The following is a 20,152-nucleotide window of genomic DNA, read 5'->3' as shown; positions in this document are numbered from 1 at the left end:
AAATATTTTCATCCTTCTGGAGGTCAAGGAGAGACTCTGCCCTTGGACTTGGGAAACCGAAGAACAAAGATTTGGTAATTAGGAAAAATTCTTTGGAAAAGCCTCAAGCAGCTGCTGAGTCTGCCTTGTTCCACTTTTGTTGGTTTAATTCTAAATACCTGCAACAGCTCCAAAAACCGTACAGGATTTATTTCTATTAAAGCATTGCTGCTGATTAGCTCAGGTTCGATGTTACATCATTCCCAGGAGAGATGAAGATGACAAAACCCTTCCAGACCTTTCTCCTGCCTCAGACAGGGCTGGCCGTGAGCAGAGCTGAGCAGGGGCTTCTGGAACAGCCTGGATTCCCTCAGGCTGGGGGAAGCTCAGCCCTGAGCACACAGCAGCTGTGGCAGGCAGCCAGCAGCCAGGCTGCCCTGGAGATTGATACCTGTGTTTGTCCTTTCTTCCAAATAAAGCTCCATTCCAGCAACTTCTGTCTCACAAACAGCAACACTCCTCTCGCCCAGGTGCTTTGATTTAATCCATCACCTTCCTTCCCTCATCGCTGAACAATTTCCTTTGTGCATTACCACTGCTCTGCTGGGGTTGGGAAATAGATTTCTATTTTTGAAATCCCCATCAAGCCTAAAACTGCTTAGTGACCTCTTGGTGCTTGGGATGTTGGCACAGCTGGGATTGGCAACCCCTGGGAAATAAATGATCCTTTGGGCTCTCACCTGGGAAAGCTTTGGTGGCTGAGACTCTGCTGCCACAACTGCAGCTCTGACACTGAACTCACTGCTGGGGGAGCCAGTTTTGGGAAAACTGCAGGATGATTGCCCAGGAAGGACGGGTGGGGAGCCAGAGCAGGTGGGATTTATCTGAGGAAGGGGCACCAGCACCTGGCCCAGCCTGCAGTGCCTTTACCAGTCAGGTTTCAGTGCTGTCCCTTCAAAGCAGAACAGCCCAGAGCAGGAGGAATGGCACCAGGAACAGAGAGAGACCAAGCTGAGGGAGCTTCTGATCCCTGAGAGCCGCGGGGGAGTCACCAGAGGCTGAGAAAACACAGCCACAACTCACCTGAAGGGCTGAGAGCTGTTGACTCACTCAGGTGCACGTGGGGCTTTGTTCCTCAGGTGAATTTCTGCCAGCTGCAGCCACGGGAGCCTGCCCTGCTCAGCAGCAGCACTGACTGCCCCAGGGTGCCACCAAACCCTGCACAGATGTTCAGGCACCCCAACATTTTCATCCCCAATGTCCCAGCAAACCCATTCCAGATGTTCACCTCCCAAAGTCCCAGCAAACCCACCCCAGATGTTCATCCCCAAAGTTCCAGCAAACCCTGCACAGATGTTCAGCCACACCAGATGTTCATCCCCAGTGTCCCAGCAAACCCACCCCAGATGTTCACCCCAATGTCCCAGCAAAGCCACCCCAGATGTTCACCCCAAAGTCCCAGCAAACCTACTCCAGATGTTCATCCCCAATGTCCCAAACCCACCCCAGATGTTCACCCCAAAGTCCCAGCAAACCCACCCCAGATGTTCACCCCAATGTCCCACAAACCCACCCCAGATGTTCACCCCAAAGTCCCAGCAAAGCCACCCCAGATGTTCACCCCAAAGTCCCAGCAAAGCCACCCCAGATGTTCACCCCAATGTCCCAACCCCCCCCCCAGCTGTTCAACCACCCCAACATTTCCACCCCCCAGGAAGAGGCACATTCCCAAGGGCTGGCATCTCCTCAAGCCCAGCTCCTCCTCCTGGTCCAGCTGAGGAGGCCCAGAGCAAACACAGCTCAGGAAACTCAGCTGGGACCTGCCAGCTGCTCCTCAAGTCACAGAAATGCACTTTCCACCTCCAATCTTTGTGGATTGGGGGATTTTGTGTTTGCTGCCCAAAATTCCTGCCTTTAAGGCAATGGGGATTGAATTCCAAGGCTTGAATCAATTCCAGTTTAAAAATCTCTTCATTTTCCAGCAATTTCTTTCCCTAGGAGTAGGCACAAGTAGTGGAGCTCATCAGAAACTCAAGGGAATGTAATAGAAAATCAAATACTTTAATGAAATGAGGGAGCATGAGAGTAACAGCTCAGATATACCACTAGAACTGATACTGCTGGGCTGTAATTGGGGCTCTGCTAATTGGGGTTTAATTGCTCTGTCCATCAAGCATGCAGACTGACAAACTACCAATTCTTCAGTGTCAAAGATCCTGAGTCAAGAACTTTCAGCCACTTCAAATGGATATATAGGAAATGTCTTCTGAGCTGGTGGCCTGCACTCAGCATTGCACAGATAAAAATATACTACTCTCAATGCACAGAGCTAAATACTTTCACATTTATCAGAATTTTCTACACAAGTCTTTTTTTTTTTCCTTTTTTTTTTCTTCTGATAGAATTCAAGTTTTGAATTTTCTGTTTATATCTCTTTACCTGTATTAAACAAATGCTTATTTACATTGTGGGTAAAGTGTAAAGGCTAGGAAGGCCATTTTCCCATACTGTACTGTAACACTGCAAAATATATATACACAGAGAACCTAATATAGGCAACAGGGCTAAAAAAAGTCACCTCCCACCTGTACAACATCACCAGGCCAGCATCAAAAGAGGGCATTGTTAGCACCAAACCACTCCTGGGGGGCTGAGGAGCTTTCCAGCCCCACAGGGAAGAGCTGCTGGGCACAGCATGCCAAGGACGGGCTGCAAGTGCCCAGCACTGCACTGGGGATGGAAACCCTGAGGAGCAGGACGGGAGCTCCCAGGGGAGGGTGACAGTGACACCCCGGCACGGGGGCACTCCTGACATCACCTCCCACCCTGCCAGTCTTTCCTTTGGGTCCAGGGATGAGCACAAACTGCTGGCTCAGGCCAGGGCTGGCTCAGGAGCCAGATTAACCCTGCACAAGCCATGGGGAAGGAGCTCTGCTGGCAGAGGGAATCAGCCCTGGCTCACCGGTGGTGCCAGAGGGAATTCCCGAGAGAATTCCCAGCAGCTGGGGTGCTGGAGGGAAATCCCTCAGAAAGCAGCCCTGGTGGGCATTCCCTGGGGAAGCAGCCCCCAGCTCTGGGCCTGGGGTGCCAGAGAGAAGTCCCTCAGGAAGCAGCCCTGGGGCTTCCAGCAGGAATTTCCCATGGAAGCAGCCCCAGCAGGGCTCAACCAGCAGGAACACCCTTGGGAATCAGCCTCAGCAGGAATCCCCCCGAGGAGCAGCCCCAGCAGGAACCCCCAGGAGCAGCCCTGGGCAGGAATCCCCTCAGGAATCAACCCTGGGCAGGAACCCCTCCAGGAGCAGCCCCAGCAGGAACCCCCAGGAGCAGCCCTGGGCAGGGCTCACCAGGAGCAGCCCCAGCAGGACCCAGCAGTGAGAACTCCCAGAAGCAGCCCCAGCAGGAACCCCCAGGAGCAGCCCCAGCAGGAATTCCCTCAGGAATCAGCCCTGGGTAGGAACCCCTGGGAGCAGCCCCAGCAGGACCCAGCAGTGAGAACCCCCAGGAGCAGCCCTGGGCAGGGCTCACCAGGAGCAGCCCCAGCAGTGAGAAGCCCCGGGAGCAGCCCCAGCAGGAATTCCCTCGGGAATCAACCCTGGGAAGGAACCCCTCCAGGAGCAGCCCCAGCAGGACCCAGCAGTGAGAACCCCCAGGAGCAGCCCCAGCAGGACCCAGCAGTGAGACCCCCAGGAGCAGCCCCAGCAGGACCCAGCAGTGAGAACCCCCAGGAGCAGCCCTGGGCAGGACCCAGCAGTGAGAACCCCCAGGAGCAGCCCTGGGCAGGGCTCACCAGGAGCAGCCCCAGCAGTGAGAAGCCCCGGGAGCAGCCCCAGCAGGAATTCCCTCGGGAATCAACCCTGGGAAGGAACCCCTCCAGGAGCAGCCCCAGCAGTGAGAACCCCCAGGAGCAGCCCTGGGCAGGGCTCACCAGGAGCAGCCCCAGCAGGACCCAGCAGTGAGACCCCCAGGAGCAGCCCTGGGCAGGACCCAGCAGTGAGAACCCCCAGGAGCAGCCCCAGCAGGACCCAGCAGTGAGACCCCCAGGAGCAGCCCTGGGCAGGACCCAGCAGTGAGAACCCCCAGGAGCAGCCCTGGGCAGGGCTCACCAGGAGCAGCCCCAGCAGTGAGAAGCCCCGGGAGCAGCCCCAGCAGACCCCAGCAGGGAGCAGCCCCAGGAGCAGCCCCAGGAGGAACCCCCAGGAGGAACCCCCAGGAGGAACCCCCAGGAGCAGCCCTGGGCAGGGCTCACCAGGAGCAGCCCCAGCAGGGAGCAGCCCTGGGATCAGGGCATCTCACCGGCGGTGCCGGCTGTGCCCAGGGTGCTCCCTGTCCCTCTCCCTGTCCCTGTCCCTGTCGTAGCGGTGCCCGGCGCGCTCGTAGGAGCGCTCACGCTCGTGCCGGTGGTTGCGGTAGTAGTGGCTTTTCTTCTTGTACTTGTGCTCGGGGCGCTCGCGGGAGCGGCTGCGCGAGCGGGAGGAGCTGCGGGAGCGGGACCGGCGCCCCTTGTGCCCCCCCTGGTACTTGCTGTAGTCCTTGGATTTCTTGTAGCCGCGGCTCTTGGAGCCCTTGTAGGCGGAGCCGTGGTTGAACTGCCGGGGAGGGGAATCGCTGCGGCTCCGAGAGCGGCTCTGCGACTTGGAGCCGCTGGAGGTGGAGTAGCTCTCGCTCTTCCTGCAAGGGAAAGGACAGCAAAGGTGGTTTTCTTCAATCTGAACAACTTCAGTCTGGATTTGGCTGTTTTCTTGTGACCTTTCCTTCCTTGTGACAGTGATTGCAGGGGTCTCAGGGTGAGGGAAGAGATGAGAAAGTTGACTCCATGTTCAGAAGGCTGATTTTAATATAATATAGATCATAAAATAATAAAACTATACTAAGAGAAGAAAGGATTTCAGTAGAAGGCTGGCTAGGAATAGAAAAGGAATGAATAACAAAGGTTTGTCTGTGACCCAGACAGTCCCAGACAGCTGGGCTGGGATTGGCCATTGATTAGAAACAACCAGATGAGACCAATCCCAGACCCACCTGCTGCATCCCACAGCTGATAAGAACTGTTTGCAGTTTGTTCCTGAGGCCTCTCAGCAACTCGGGAGGGAAAAATCCTAAGGAAAGGATTTTTCATAAAACATGTCAGTGACACTTCCTCATTTTGAATTTGAAGAACGTCCTTCCTCATTTTGCTATTCCCTTGAATTTGAAGAACGTCCTGCTGTACTCTGAATTTTAAGACCATCCCACTGTACTTTGAATTTTAAGGATGTCCTTCTATACTTTGAATTTTAAGACCTTCCTGCTGCATTTTGAAGACCTTCCTTCTGCATTGTAAATTTGAAGACTACCCTTCTGCATTTGGGATTTTAAGAACATCCCTCTGTATTTTGAATTTGAAGACCACGCCTTCTGCATTTGGGATTTTAAGACTGCCCTTCTGCATTTTGAAGACCACCATTCTGCATTTTGAATTTTAAGACCACCATTCTGTATTTTGAATTTTAAGACCACCATGCTGCATTGTAAATTTGAAGACTACCCTTCTGCATTCGGGATTTTCAGAACATCCCTCTGTATTTTGCTGTTCTCCCACGAGAATTCATCCTGTGTCCTAAACTTCCATCTGGCTACAGTAAAACCCCTGATGTTTAGGAACTCCAGTTCCAGTAATCCTGTGAACAGCCACACTGGAGTGTGCAGCACACACTGCTGGTCCCCTCAGCCTGCTGGTGATGGATTATCAAAGCTGGCCCTGGGAAATGAGCCTGGAGGGGCTGGGAGCCCACCCTACCTGTGCTTGGGGGATGCAGACCTCGATGGGGACCTGGAGTAACTCTGATCTCTGCTTCCACTTCGACTCCTGCTCTCTCTTCCTTTCTGGACACTGCCACAGACAAAGAACATTCAGTTATTTTGTTTGAGGTACTCATGGGATAAAAATCAGCTGCTTCCTTCTAAAGCCTTACCCATTTACTGGGCTGTTGGAGCTGGGTCTCTTGGCTGCCTCTGTTTTCCTTTTAGCATTCTTCATGGCCTGCACAGGTAGGGGTGAGGGTTTATTTCCTTTCACCTCTTTTGGAGACTCTGCAAGAAGAAACCTTTGTTACCTTTTTGGAAAGTACCTGAAAGGACTTGAGGCTCCCCTCGCCCCAAGTCTGCACCAAGCAGAGCTGCAGAGCTGGGCTTTGCACACGTGTGCACACACAGCTGCCCACAAGCAGATCTCAACAAGTTCACAGAAGGCAGAAATTCATCTGAAACGTTTCTGCCAAAGTCTTGAAGCCACTGCAAGAAAAGGCAGAAAACCACCCTCCTTTCATTGCCAGCTATTCATGTTTGAAAGGTAAACTGGGGAAGAGGATGGTGAATGTTATCTTCTAGGTGAGACTGGAAACTTTAACCAACAAATTCCTCACCCAACATCCCAAAATGTTACCCCTGCCACAGCACCTCTGCTTCAATATTGTTTCAGCACAACATGCCAGTGGCAAGGGTTTGAGTTTATTGCCAAATCCACATAAAAGCAAGCCCCTGGCCTATATGGGTTTAAACTAGTCTTAATTTCAGACTAATTTGATTTTAGCTTTTATCTGATTCAAGAAATCACAAAGTTACAATGCTATTCAAACCCTGCCAGTTGAGTAGTGCTAGAAGCCATCTGAAAAAAAAAAAAAATCCCCAACAAACTCCAAACCACACTTGTAAAAGCTTCCCAAAAGGGTAAATATACATGAAAGATGTGAAAGAGTTATTCAAAATGAGTTATCCACTATTTACCATTTTTTGGGATGGGGGAAAACCCCGATGTGTTATCCAAGCTTGGAACTCCCTCAGGTACCAGACCTTTAGCTTGTGCTTTTGCCTCTTCAATAGCCAATTTCTTCTTTTCTATTTTACTTTCCAGATCAGATAAATCCACCTGTGAACACAGGAGCACTGCTTGTGAGAGCTCAATTTCCTGCTTACCCACTCCCAGGGAGGGGAATGAAAACCCAAAGAGTCCCAGACAGCGACTGCTCTTTGTTCACTTCCAGCCTTGCAGCTGTGGTTTTGAACAGGCTCAAATTTTCCAACTCCTGCTCTGAGCTGCAGCCTCCACTGAGGGCTCCCAACATGAAAAAAGAACCAAACCTTTTTCCTCGTGTAGAGCTGCAAGATTTTCAAGCAGATTTCTTGAATTTCTTCCTCGGTTGCTCCAAACAGTAAAAACCAATGTGGGCGATTTGGAAGAGGGATCTGAAAGGGAGAGAGAGAGAGAGACAAAGCTGAGATTTCTCCTCCTGTTAAAAGGGCCTTGAAAAAAACCCCAAATCCATCAAAGTGTGGCTCACCTCCAGTGTCCTGGCTGCCAGGTAAATGCAGGCACAGGCAATGCTTTCTGGCTGGAACCTCACAAAGACATCTGTTCTCAGGCTGTCGTTCATGTAGTTCCTGAAAAACAGGAGAGCAGGAGGTTGCAAGGCACTGCAAAGCTCTTTGGGGCTCTTTTTTTTGGGGGTTTTTGATTTGGTTTTACTTCTACAAGGGCTATTTCTTTCTGCATTCAGTTACTAGACTTCAACATTATATTCCTGTAAATCTAAAGAGAAGCTGAATGATTTTACTAAAAGAAAAATCAAAGAAATAACTAAATTAAATCCCTCAAGGGGAGGGACGTGTGACAAAGTCTGACTGCTGAAAATTCAGTGGTGAGAAGAGAACCAATTTTAACTTCACTTTTGCTGCTGGATCTCTACTGGCCTGCTCTCATGCAATAAACAAGTTATTTTCACCAAGACAACATACAGTGTGCTCAGAAATACTCAAGTTCTAGAATTTTAGGTTCACATGTCCCCCTGCAACAGGGCAGAACCAAGTGTCTGGCAAAAGCTGCAGCTCCTGGAGCAGTTCTCCCATGAAATGCAGTCCTCTTCAGCACAGGTCAACTTCCAGTGGGGTTTAAGGGTCCATTTCCATCCAGAACAGAATTCTTTTTGATGCAAAAAGTCAGCCATGGGAGAAATCAGGGTGTTTGGGAACATCAGTTCAGGAGAACAGTCAGAATTCAGGCAGATCTCCTCTTTGGCACATGAAATAAGGTTTCCAAATTGTCCCATTTCAGTAAGGTTGCTTAAAATGAATATTCACAGAATGAGAAAACTGTAAAATATTGCACATATTCCAGTCAGTACAATTAAGCATGATATGTTGTTAAATCTTAAACACACAAAGTAAATTCCTGTGAATCTGTCAGCTGATGTGCTTTAGAAGATCTAGACCTGAGAGCACATATGTCAATAAAATATCAGACGAGCAAAAACTAAAACCAGACATAATCCAAGTCCTTCAAAGAATACTTGAAATAATAATTAACCATGTGGGTACCCAGTATACAAGGATTCAGTGACCCCCAAGGTGTCCAAAGCAGAGACCACAGGCCAGGCACCTGCAGGGTTGCAAGGACAGAGAGGAGGGATTGCAACCCCAGGAGTTCCCAACTCAACTCTTGTTCACACAAACAGCAACTGCTGCCCCCAAAAAAGCAACACTGAGCATCAGCTCATCTTTCTGGGAGAAAGGAACTTCTAAATCCCACTACAAAGAGAGCACAGAGCTTTTGGTCAAAGGAGGGATAAAGGAAAGGTTGGCTTTGAACAGCTGGAAGCTACAAAGATTTTTTTCCTGACTTGCCAAATTGAGAATGGTGCCAGCATCCAAGGTTGGCCTCTGCTCATCTTCCCTGTGGGCTCAGTCAGACACAGGAGGAAATGAATCCTTGTCACAATAGCTTAAGAAAAAGGTCATGGTGTAAAAATGCACATTTCAATAACCAATTATACTGGATACCCACCAGTTTTCGAGTACTGGAAGCAACAAACAGGAGCACACAGATGTGATATTGGAACATCTGACCCCTCTGCCAGCTGGGGTGATTCCCTCCCTCCCCTCCCCTCTCTTCCTTCCACAACCAGCAGATTCCTGGCAGTCCAAACTCCCATCCACTGCTCCATGCAATGCTTCTGGGAAGTGGCTCTAAATATCACTTTTTTTTCCTCCAAGTTTCACACATTTACTATTTTTTTTTTCATTTAAACATTGTATCTTTCAAACTATTCTTTTTTTGTTGTTAATTCATCCCTTTTAAAGATTCAAACCCCACCTTAATTCACTTGATCATATAAGAAACACACCACATTATCACAGTTAAGAGAAATAGAACATTTAAAAAAAAATAAATAAATAAATTCATAACTTCAACGCTCAGGTTATCAAATATACAAACAATCAAAACAAAGAAATGAAAATAGAAGCACAAGAAGCAGTTGGCCAGTTACTCTACTATCATGTATATACCACCTGTCTAGAGCCAGCCTTCTCTTTGGAGAGCTTTGGGTTGACTGAAGACGGCAGCTATCCCTGCACCATGGGCAGCAGAGGAGAAGTCTTAGTCACTTACCCTCAGAGGCTACCCTTTGATCAAAAGAGTACAGAAAAGAAAAGTCAAAACTGGTTCTCTACACACAGCTCACAGTACCAGACAGTTCAGTCAGCAGAAATATGGTCTTTGGATTCACTAAAGGTGGTTTTTGGGTTTTTTTTTTTTTTTTTTAGACCATTGGTATTGTTAAAAAAGCATTATTTGGTAAAGTTTAAGATGTGGGATTTTACAGAAGTTTCCCACCCCCCCGAGCAAATATTTATTAAATGAGAGCAATAAGGCAGAGAACAATCTTGGCAAATATGAATCCAACCTATCCATCTATGCAGTCTTAGAAACTGACATCCTGCATTATCCACATAGATAAAAGGAATTTATCTGTGCTGAGGTTTAGATACACCTGAAATCAAACTCAGGCCCTGGGAAAAGCCATTTCCCAGCACTGGGAACAAACTTGAATTACACCCAAGCTCTCCCTGAAGAAAACCCCAAGGGAACAACTCTAAACCCACCCAACCTTTCCCCTTCAGCTGGAAAGTGAGAGCAGAGAGGAGGGAAGTGAGGAGTCAGGGTGGAAAGCTACCTTACCATAAAAACACTGCCTCGAACTTAAGAGGCCGCTCAACATTTGGGGAGTAGTTTGGGGCACACCAAGGACAGTGGAGCTGTCTGGGATGGCCCCAAGCACTGCTGAGCAATGCTGCCCAGTGCCTCAAGTGACATATTTCTGCTACTGCCCCTTCTGGTCTCTTAGAACAAAGAAAATCAACTTACCATGAGGTCTGGACCAGGTGTTGGTTACGTTCACATTCTAATACCTGAAGGTACATAACGATTATCTGGAAGATATGGGTCATTGAGTTATTAACCAGCATCTGGAGAGCCACCTGCTTATTTCAGAGGGACATCCATGAGGCATCTGTGATCCTCTTTCAAGGCCTAAAACACTCCACATGAAGTGTTTGCACCATCCCCAGTGTTTATCCACACCGAGCCCTTCTGTCCTGCTACTCGGGCAGGCCTTGGCTCCACCTGGGTTTGGTTCAGGGATTTTGGGGATGGATTTTCATTTAGGGATTTATTTTGGGGATTGATTTGGTTCTCCTACAAACCTCACAAATCCTTTTTTAGCTGCAGCCTGGGGAGAAAGAGCTGCTGAGTGCAATCAGCAGAGAGGGAAGCTGGCAGTGCTTGCAGAGAACAGACCTAACAGTGTGCCATGGTTTGCTCAGCTCTGAGGGGTTTTTCTCTGGTTTGGAAGGAAAACAAGGCTGGAGAGAGGAAGGATAATGGCAGGATTCACCCCATGAACAGCTGCCCTCTGGGGTGGGTGACAAAAGGAAATTCTGAGTGTCAAGAAGCCCAAAAAGGCAGCTCTGGACAGGAGTTTTTTAGAGCAGAAAAGAGCAAGATCCCCAGTTGTGCCGGCACAGAAATACAAATTCTTTTAGCAGTTAAAGCACAATTTAAACATTTGAGGCAATTGTATCTTTCAAGTATCATCCACTCTGACACTTGTTACTTTTATCTTGAGCCTCGCCTCAGTTCTAGCCAAGCCTGAGCGCGGTTTTAACACACTCCTAACTGGCTCACAGCCCTTTAATACCTCAGCACGTTCCCAGCAGGAGTGACCACGACAACCCCAGGCCTCCAAACTCCTCCCTGCTTGGGGGATCTAAGTTGAGGTGATGTTTTCTACCACCAAAGCTACCTACTGATCCAATTTGCCTTCCAGGAATACTGAGCACCTGCATCCACCTCGCCGTCACTCAGCAGTGATACGAGACCAATTAGTAAGAGTCTCTTAAATGAGAAAGAAAACATCAGGATGGTAAGAAACTAATCTCACTGAGTTCACTGATCATCATGTGCAGTCCACAGAGCTTCCAGGCAGCCTCCTCAAAGTTTTACAGAACACAAAACCTTGGTTATGTAGTGAGTTTATAAAGTACCAACCTTATGAGGGTGCTTCACGTGAACACAAAATCCCAACTCCTTCAACACTCTTCTTTCTGCCTTAATTATTTGATTCTTCAAGTTCACATATTCTTGATCCAGTATTAGAGGCACAGGTTTTCTGCAAGACAAGGTCAAACTCACAAGATGATCACCTTAACCCTTAAGGAAACTCAGGCTGACTTGTGTCAAAATAATAATAAAAAAATCATTATTTATAACACTAAAAATATTGATTTATTAAACCAGGTCAGCTCACTTCATGAGATCCCTCTGAAATATTCCCTGATTTATGAAACGGGGAATGATGCTGTTGTGGAGGTTGATCATTTAAACAGAGCACAGGTAGTTCAGAAAATTCTGAATTCTCAGCTTACTTTTTCTCCCTCAGGTGTCTGAGGCGATGGAACACATTGATCACGTCCCGGATGCGTCTGGGGGCTTCCTCAATTTTGGATGCCAGATGGACACAGGCCATGGAAACATGCTGAAAAACGAGCATAAAACAGAATATTTGCTATATTTCATTGCCAGTTCAGGAACTGAGCTCCTACAACAGCTTAAGGATGGATAATGAGAGGAAAAAAACAAGAAAATATCAAATATACGACAAAAATCACTACAAAACAGCTTTGTAAAATCATGTTTCTCAATAACTATAAACTCCAGACTAGTTCCTAACATTGATCACACCTCAGATAACAGCTTGCCAAGAGAGATCAGAAGCTAAATATGGCAACAAATGTCATTTAATGCCTTCTTACCTCCATGGAATGCTTCACAAAAGACTTGGTATAAAAGAAACGCTGGAATAACACCTGTCCTGTAGCCATAGCCACCTAAAAAGAGAGATAATCACAATAGCCATGAACAAAACTACCAATTCCAAAGAGAAATTTTAACAGATTTAAGACCCAGAAGATTAACTGGATTAACAGAAGATTAAGCACAGGAGGAAGTTTAATGGTATCTAAAGAAAATTAGAATTACTAAAGTAATTAAGTTGGCCAGAATATTACCAATGTTTTAAATATTGCCTACAAGTCAAATACAGACAGCAAATCCCAATTTTCTTTTACAAAAAAATGTGAAAATACGCTTTAAGTTATTAAATTAACAATAAACAACAAGAAAAATCAAAAATGCCAATAAAATTCAAAGCTATGAAAGTACGTCAGAGAAATATTTGCTTTTTGGGCGTGGAAAGTGAGGAGCACTCTAATCGCGTCATGATTTGCATACATTTGAATATGCTACGGTAGCCTGGAAAGTTTTAGGCTCAGAGAGCAACCAGGTTGTTTGGCCTGAAATTCTCCGTGGAAACAAAAACCTCGCCGAGGTCACCACGGCTGCAGAGGAGCCTTAGGAAATCCGCTTTTGCACAATCCTCCCGCGGAGGCGGCGCAGGAAGGCGCTGACATCACCGGCTTCCGGCAGCCAGCGGCCCGGGAAAGCCCGGAACGACCCCCGAACACCGGGAGGCGGCGAACGAACCCCGCACACCGGGCGGCCCCGCGGCCTGCCCGGCCGGTAACTGCGCGGCGGCCCCGGGGCCTGCCCGGCCGGTAACCGGATAATCGCACAAAGAGGAACCCAGCCTAGCCCTGTTGAGTCCTAGCCCCATCCCTGCCCGTGCCCAGCCCTACCTGAGGCAGCCGCAGCAGGATCCCGGCCGCCTGGATGAGCTCGCAGCCGGTGACGCGCAGCTCGGTCTCGGTGTCGGGGTCTAGGCCGCTGCTCATGGATGGCGTGAAGCGCAGCGTGTGCTCGGGCAGCAGGCAGTTCTCCAGCGTAATCAGCACGCCCGAATACAGCCGGTCGCCGATCAGCACAGCGCCGGGACCCGGTACCGGGGCGGGAGCCGCGCCGGTCGCCTGAGGGCCCACGGGGCCGCCGCCTGCCGCCGCCGCCGCCATTTTGTGCCGCCGCCGCCTCGCTGGCTCCGCGCTCCGTCTTCTTCCCCCCCCCAGCATCCGCCCGACGCCGATTGGCGGAACGCGGCGGGACCGTGGCCGCTGATTGGCTGAGGGGCCGTGACGCAGGACGCCGCCCGGGGCCGCGCGCGGCGCGGTGACGCAGCGGCCGGGAATCCGGACAGGGCGGGGCCGTGGCGCCCTCAGAGCGGAGCCGCCTCAGGAGGGGCGTGAGGGGCTGGAGCACAGCGCTCACTTAGTCAAATATCTCTGTTAACTCCCTAAAAAACACCATGCGCTCACCGAGTTAAACATCTCTGTCAACTCCCTAAAAAACCACACTATGCGCTCACCGAGTGAAATATCTTTGTTAACTCCCTATAAAACCACGCAATGTGTGTCCTTAACTTGGAGCTCGCCGAGGTTCGTGTGTGAGGGCCGACATGCCGCTCCCCACCCCCGCTTGGGTTTTCCCCGTGCTGGAATTTCACCGCAGAAATTGTTTCCCTTTAGCAGTTACCAACATAAATATGTTTAATATTAAGTCCTTAGAAGAACAGGGTATGTTTATCCTTCACCTGAGGGCTGTCGGGGCTCATGTCTGAGGGCTGACATCTCCCTCACACTCTGGGCTGGGTTTTTTGCTGTGCAGCGCCAGAACTCACCACAAAAATTGTTTCTCCACAGCAATTACCAAAAAAATTACCTGCATAAGTTCTTATAAAGTTCTTAAAATTACCTTTATAAGCTCTTATGTGTCCTTAACACAGGGGCTGTGTGTGAGGGTCGACATCCTGCCCTCCCTCCATCCCCTGGCTGTATTTTCCCAGTGAAATGCCAAAATTAACACAAATGGTTTCCCCATAGCAGTTTTCAGTAAAAAAATCTCTTTATTAAATCTTTAAAAGTACAAACTATGTGTATCCTTAACTCCCAGGCTCCACCTCTGAGGGTCAACATTTCCCCCCATCCCAGCTGCGCTCTCCCCACTCAGAATTCACCACACAAATTAAGTATTTTTTCTACTAGCAGTTACCAAAAAAAAAAAAACTTTATTAAGCCACTGGATGGCCTGACTGCTAACCTTGAAGTGTGCTTTTAATTTAACAGGTTTCAGTGACAACAACACAGGGAAAAATCCATCCAGGAGAAGCTTCACACCCACAGGATCCTCAGAGGATTTGTCCCACATTTTCCATTTCAGCAGCACTCCCACCACAGGTTTGCTTCACAATCAAATCCCTCCTTCTAAAACATACACACAGGCTCTGGTATCAGTAGTGGTGGTGCACAATTCGTGAAAATATCCCCTCTGGTTCTTTTCCATCTCCCAGGGCAGCCAGGAACCCCTCCTGTCTCCTCCTCTGGGCTAAAGCTGCCAGGGATTTGAATGTCTTTGGCTCATAAATGGCCAAGTCAGCCAGAACTTTCCTGTTCAGCTCCACCTGGGACTAAAGGCAAGAAAAAATTGTTGGGTAAGGACTGTGATTTTTAGGAGTAAACACTGCAATGCTTAGTTTTAAATATATTTAATTTAAATATATTTTATTAAATATACTAAATTTTATTATTAAATAAAATTAAATGTAATAAATATAATGAACACCCTTGATTAAACATAATGAACACTCTTAACTGTTTATATAAACACCCTTCATTAAGCATGATTAAACACTCTTAAGGCTTAAGACCTGAGGTCTTAAAGCAGATTAACTTTTTTCTACCCTGTGCAATTTGGAGCTGTTAAAGACTGTCAGACACTCCCTGGCCGTGGATGTCTCATTAACCCACCATGGAAAAATTATTTCCTGACTTTCTCCAAAGTTTTTCTGGTAGAAACCAAGAACTGTAAAAAAAAAAATTTCTAATTTTGCCTCAAGGCCACATGTTCCAGGTGAATCCATGGCATCTGTTTCAGCTCAAAAACAATTAAAATCACCAAACTGAAACAAATTCCCAGCATGTTTTAAAAACAAAGGACAATGGCAGCAATTTTCTGCATTCTCCACGCTCACCACATCACAATTATAGTGAAAAGAATAAGGATTTCTTAGATTTTGGGGTTTTTTGCTAACACAAGCTTTGTATTTTTAAATTTCTTGAAGTAAAAGGAAAAGCAGCTGTCACTGAATGCCCACAAAAAAGCATTTAAAAATCTCATTCCTAAGTTTTGGGACAGAACATGAAGCAGAGCCACGATGTTCACCAGGATAAAACGGAAGAGAAATAGTTTAGGGCAGAATTTAGTTCCTGAAGCCTTTCATCACTCTAATTAGCAAGTAATTATCCTCCAAACCACATCCTTACCTTGACCAGGTTGCTTATGAAGGCTGGGTACTTCAAACCATGTTCAAGGGAAGCTGCTTCAATCCTCGTGATCCAGAGCTGAAGGTGTAAAAACCAATATATTGCATGATAAAACACTTTAAAATAAACCCTGGTCTGCTCACGCTTAATTAAAAACAACATTTTCACGGAATATCCTGAGCTGGAAGGGACCCTGCTGCTTTAAACACCAACTTTTCACTCATTGTTTTAAAAGTAACCCCCTGAGAGTAAGAAAAGCAGCTGTTTCACTCCTGCCTTGCTCCCACTTTGATGTTCCCACCCAACATTTTGCTCTTTACCGCTCTGAGGAATCTCTTCTTCTCCCTCCTGGCCTTGGTGGACTTCACAAAAGCCCTGCGGACGCTCCTCACTGCCAGCTTGTAGCAGCGGTTCTTCCTGCCACGAAAATGCTGCAAAAACACCCCAGAATGGTCTCACTTAATTAGAATTAAATAGTCAACACTAATAAAGCTCATTTGCATTCACAGCTCTCCATGATAAGGATCACTGAATCCATCACAAGCACCCCCTAAGCCTTCAGCTGGCACATAATGAAAATGTGCTTTCCTTGGTTTTTATTGTGGAAATATTTGGAATATCATGTGGAATATAATATCATGTGGAATATAATTTTTATAGAGGAAAACCTGAAGCTGAGGAGTTGGAGCAGGGTGGGAAAATCTCAGTTCAGCAGAGGCAAAACCAGGCCTTACTTTGGGCCCTGGTTCTGTGGGAAAGGCAATCCCAAAATCAAGGGCAGTGCTTTCACCCAATTCACATATTTATTCTCCTTCCTCTGTTGTGTCTGTATGAACACAGGGATGGGGCAGGAACATTTATCAAACGGAAAAAAAATATATCAAACAGAAAAAAATAAATTGTTCTCTGGCATCCATCTAACACAACAAAGGAAAATGTAGCCAGTGCTGCACCAGAAATAACTGGTGCAAACCCAAAATATTTTCACTTCTCTCAGCTTTTTCCATCTCAGTATTACAGCAAGATGTAATTTAAATAATTTTATCATACTGCCTAGGATGCCCTTGAGAAAGGTTCACCCCTAGCAACAGCACAGCAGCTTGAACTCCAGCAGACATCCAAAACGCAAAAATAAATTCAAAATGCACTTGAGAACAAGGTTAATTAACCAGCAACAGCTCACTTTATGGCACGAGAAAGGCACAGAATGGTTCGGGTGGGAAAGGGAGCTCCGAGCCCCGCCGTGGGCAGGGGGACCCCTCCCGCTGCTCCAAACCAGCACTGCAGGGATGGGGCATTCCCGGCTCCGGGACCCTGCCCGGGACACTCGGCAGTGCCGGGGGACGGGGGGACAGCGGCGGGGACCCGGCACTCACCCGCGCGTACTTGAGCACCTCCTGCACCCTCCAGAAGCGATCCGAGAGGCGGCTGCGCACCCAGCGCGCCGCGCTCAGCACCACCATGGCTGCGGCACGGCTCCTGCCTCCCTGCTTTCCTGCCTGCCTGCCCGCCCGCCTGCCCGCCTTCCTTCCGGGGCGGCACCGACCTGCCCGGCCCTCCTCAGCCTGCCCCCGAGCCTGCCCGGAGCTTCCTCTCAGCCTGCCCCCGAGCCTGCCCGGAGGTTCCTTCGGACCTGCCCCCGCTGCTTGCTCTGATCCTGCCCCCGAGCCTTCCCGGACCTTCCTCTCAGCCTGCCACCGAGCCTTCTCAGACCTTCCTTCGGGCCTTCCCCCGCTGCTTTCTCTGATCCTGCCCCCGAGCTTTCCCGGTTCTTCCTCTGATCCTGCCCCCGGTTCTTCCCGGAGCTTCCTCTCAGCCTGTCCCCAAGCGTTCCCGGAGCTCCCTTCGGACCTTCCCCCCGTTCTTCCTCTGATCCTGCCCCAAGCCTTCTCAGAGCATCCTTCGGACCTTCCCCGGTTTTCCTGAGCTGCTCCGAGCCTCCGGAGCTTCCTTCGGACCTCCCCCGGTTCTTCCTCTGAGCCTGCTCCCGAGCCTTCCCGGAGCTCCCTTCGGACCTTCCCCCCGTTCTTCCTCTGATCCTGCCCCAAGCCTTCTCAGAGCATCCTTCGGACCTTCCCCCGGTTCTTCCTCTGATCCTGCCCCCGAGTCTGGCGGGACCTCCTCTGAACCTGTCCCCAAGCGTTCCCGGAGCTTCCTTCGGACCTTCCCTCGGTTCTTCCTCTGATCCTGCCCCCCAACCTTCCCGGTCCTTTTTCCAATCCTGCCTCCGGTCCTTCCTCTGATCCTGCTCCCTACCCTTCCCGGTCCTTCTTGTGTTCCTTCCCCCGGTTATTCCTCTGGTCCTTCCTCTGGTTTTTCCTCTGATCCTTCCCCTGAGCCTTCCCGGTCCTTCCTCTAGTCCTTCCTCAGGTCCTTCTTCCAGCCTTTCCCCCGGTCCTTTCTCCGGTTCTTCCCCTGCTCCTTCTCTTGATCCTTCCCAGTTGTTCTTCCAGCCCTTCCTCCAGTCCTTCCCCTGTTCCCAAGCCTTTTCCCGGTCCCTCCCTGGCCTTTCTGCCTCCCCCGGCTCCTCTCTCACAGCACCGTGGCTTTTCCCCCTACTGGGCATCCTCTGCCCCAGCCTGAGGACAGCTGTGGAATCACAAAATATCCCGAGTTGGAAAGGACCCACAGGGATCCTGCAGCCCAGCCCCTGACCCTGCACAGACACCCCAAAATCCCACCCTGTGCATCCCTGGGAGCATTGTCCAAACCCTCCTGGAGCTCTTGGGGCTGGGACCATTCCCTGAGGAGCCTGGGCAGTGCTCCAGAACCCTCTGGGGGAAAAACCTTTCTCAAAATCTGACCTAAGCCTCCCCTGACACAGCTCCAGCTGTTCCCTCAGATCACCAGAAACCTTCACCCTCTGGCTGAAGAACCTTTCCCTGATCCCAGCCCTCTCAAGTGACCTCAATGCCCTCATCACCTGCCTGAGGTGTGACCCAAGGCAGCCCAAACCCCCAGCTCAGCCTGGAGCAGGCACACACAGTGGGGTTGTACCAAAATCCCCTGGAAAAAGGAGCTGGGCTGCTTGGAGTGTGCATTCCCACAGCTCAGTGAGGGATCTGGGATTTTGGATCCCCAGCAGTGCTCCAGCCAGCAGTGCGAGCAGGTTGGGTGTTGTTTTCAGTGGCTGGAAGGATTCCATGGTGGATAACAAGGCTTACAGCATCCTGCAAGGGTTAGGGTTAGAGAATGGGAGACATAAATTGAACATTTATGAGCTGTGCAAACCACAAGATGGTGCTGCCAGAAAATGATTCCATGGGAGCAGCAGTCCTCAGTGTCAGAGAACTGATGGATTTTTCTGATGCTCTTTAGTCATCACCACTTCCAGAATCTCAAAGCAATCATGCTCCTGTTATAAACTGCTCCATCATCAAGATCTTCCCCACTTCTGGGAAAGTTCTTGTCAAGAATGTGGAAATTCCAGAGAATTATGGGGAAATCTTTCTTCATATTGCTGAGGTTTGTCTGACACAAAGTTCACTTGGTATTGCAAGAACCAGTAAAAAATAAATGGACAGAACAACAATTTTCAGACCTCCCTGAAAAGGTTAAAATATATTTTCATGACAGCAAAAGAACTTTGGAAAGTTTCCCTGGATTTAGCAAAGCTTCTTAGAATTTTTGGCACTTTTATGAATGCTTAAATTGTATTTCACCACACCCCTGTGCCATCACCAGCAGATGGTAAAAGCAGCTGTAGGATTTTTAGCTGCCCAGCACTGAGTTAATCTTTCCACAGTTTAAGCCTAAAATTGATTTCTCTTCCTATAGTTTTGACTTTGGGTTCTTTCTGTTTGTGTGACTCCTCCCTTTTTTCCACTTCAAGCTTCAAAAATATTGTGTCTTTAAATCTAACCAGAATTCAGACAGGCAGAGAAACCACTGAGACTCCCAGAGCTCCCTACCACTTGTCACATTTATGGTTTCCTGCTCAGCTCCAGATTTTATTATTACCACTGTCTCTGGCCCGTGCAGCCTTGAAAACAGGATGGATCCAGCAGTTATTTCCCCTGGGATGTCTGGACAGATCTGAGATTTCACATTTTTCAGCTTGAGTGGAGGCTGCTGCCCTGCAAACTCCCCTGGGAGCCATCCAGCCCTGGAGTGCAGGGAAGGAACAGGGTGGAAATGGACTTGTCACCCTCTGCTCTCTGCTTTAGAGCTTGTTCCTCTCTGTAGTTTTTAATATCTCTCTCTTATTACTGCCATTGTATCTTGGAGGCTACACAGGCACGGAGATGGCACTGAAATTCTCAAATAATATTGATCTTATGAGGGAGATGAAATAATTGATAATTGCTGTGCCTCCTCTATGAGAGTATCAATATGTTCTGCACACAATAACAGATGACTGCAGGGGCCAGATGAGTTCTGAGGAATACAGTGATTATTATCAATTTCTCTAAGGGTTTTTTTTTTTTTTTAATCTAGAGAGGAATTTTAGAAAATGAATCAGAGGCAGGATAATTAAAGTTGGAGAGGGACCATCATGACCCGGGGATGGATGGTTGGAGCGTGGGGAGCCAGATGTGAAGGACTGGCCAGCACAGAGAGCACTGAGGCTGTTCTGTAAACACAGCAGCCTTGC

General features: G+C 48.7%; 2 protein-coding genes across 11 annotated transcripts; both read right to left on the bottom strand.

Annotated features, from left to right (window-relative positions):
• Nucleotides 1-2,019: 2,019 nt before the first annotated feature.
• Nucleotides 2,020-13,307, bottom strand: CCNL2 (cyclin L2). Of its 10 annotated transcripts, none has more exons than XR_007779250.1 (12): nt 12,985-13,307; nt 12,103-12,177; nt 11,716-11,825; nt 11,339-11,459; nt 10,157-10,221; nt 7,296-7,395; nt 7,096-7,200; nt 6,742-6,883; nt 5,931-6,048; nt 5,756-5,848; nt 3,584-4,647; nt 2,020-3,499 (listed from the first exon to the last, which is right to left on the bottom strand). XR_007779250.1 is itself a non-coding variant. In XM_050982464.1 (11 exons), exons 1-11 carry the CDS (start codon nt 13,252-13,254, stop codon nt 4,269-4,271), a joined length of 1,578 nt encoding a protein of 525 aa, XP_050838421.1. In that variant the 5' UTR covers nt 13,255-13,307; the 3' UTR covers nt 2,020-4,268. The 10 variants fall into 10 exon arrangements, 3 of the variants coding, with proteins under 3 accessions (XP_050838421.1, XP_050838423.1, XP_050838422.1); XR_007779253.1 differs by having other exon boundaries at nt 2,020-3,318; XR_007779249.1 differs by having other exon boundaries at nt 2,020-3,585; nt 3,624-4,647.
• Nucleotides 13,308-14,117: 810 nt separating this feature from the next.
• MRPL20 (mitochondrial ribosomal protein L20) lies at nt 14,118-17,102 on the bottom strand. The gene is made up of 4 exons (XM_009095545.4): nt 16,935-17,102; nt 15,879-15,989; nt 15,559-15,636; nt 14,118-14,702 (listed from the first exon to the last, which is right to left on the bottom strand). Exons 1-4 carry the CDS (start codon nt 17,019-17,021, stop codon nt 14,526-14,528), a joined length of 453 nt encoding a protein of 150 aa, XP_009093793.1. The 5' UTR covers nt 17,022-17,102; the 3' UTR covers nt 14,118-14,525.
• Between the last annotated feature and the right edge of the window lie 3,050 nt (nt 17,103-20,152).

This window comes from Serinus canaria, chromosome 21 (assembly GCF_022539315.1).
Source record: "Serinus canaria isolate serCan28SL12 chromosome 21, serCan2020, whole genome shotgun sequence".
Taxonomy (NCBI): domain Eukaryota; kingdom Metazoa; phylum Chordata; class Aves; order Passeriformes; family Fringillidae; genus Serinus; species Serinus canaria.
Note: the sequence above shows the minus strand (reverse complement) of the source record. Positions and strands in the feature narration are given on the sequence as shown.

Bases quoted from the DNA above. Each gene is read 5' to 3' on its own strand.
- CCNL2 (XM_050982464.1), bottom strand. From the start codon at position 13,254: ATGGCGGCGGCGGCGGCAGGCGGCGGCCCCGTGGGCCCTCAGGCGACC. The intron at 12,178-12,984 runs GTAGGGCTGGGC...CTCTCTTTTTAG, and splicing joins TCCTGCTGCGGCTGCCTCAG to GTGGCTATGGCTACAGGACA. The intron at 7,396-10,156 runs GTAAGTTGATTT...CCTGTTTTTCAG, and splicing joins CACCTGGTCCAGACCTCATG to GAACTACATGAACGACAGCC.
- MRPL20 (XM_009095545.4), bottom strand. From the start codon at position 17,021: ATGGTGGTGCTGAGCGCGGCGCGCTGGGTGCGCAGCCGCCTCTCGGAT. The intron at 15,990-16,934 runs GTGAGTGCCGGG...GTGTTTTTGCAG, and splicing joins AGGTGCTCAAGTACGCGCGG to CATTTTCGTGGCAGGAAGAA. The intron at 15,637-15,878 runs GTAAAGAGCAAA...TTACACCTTCAG, and splicing joins AGAAGAGATTCCTCAGAGCG to CTCTGGATCACGAGGATTGA.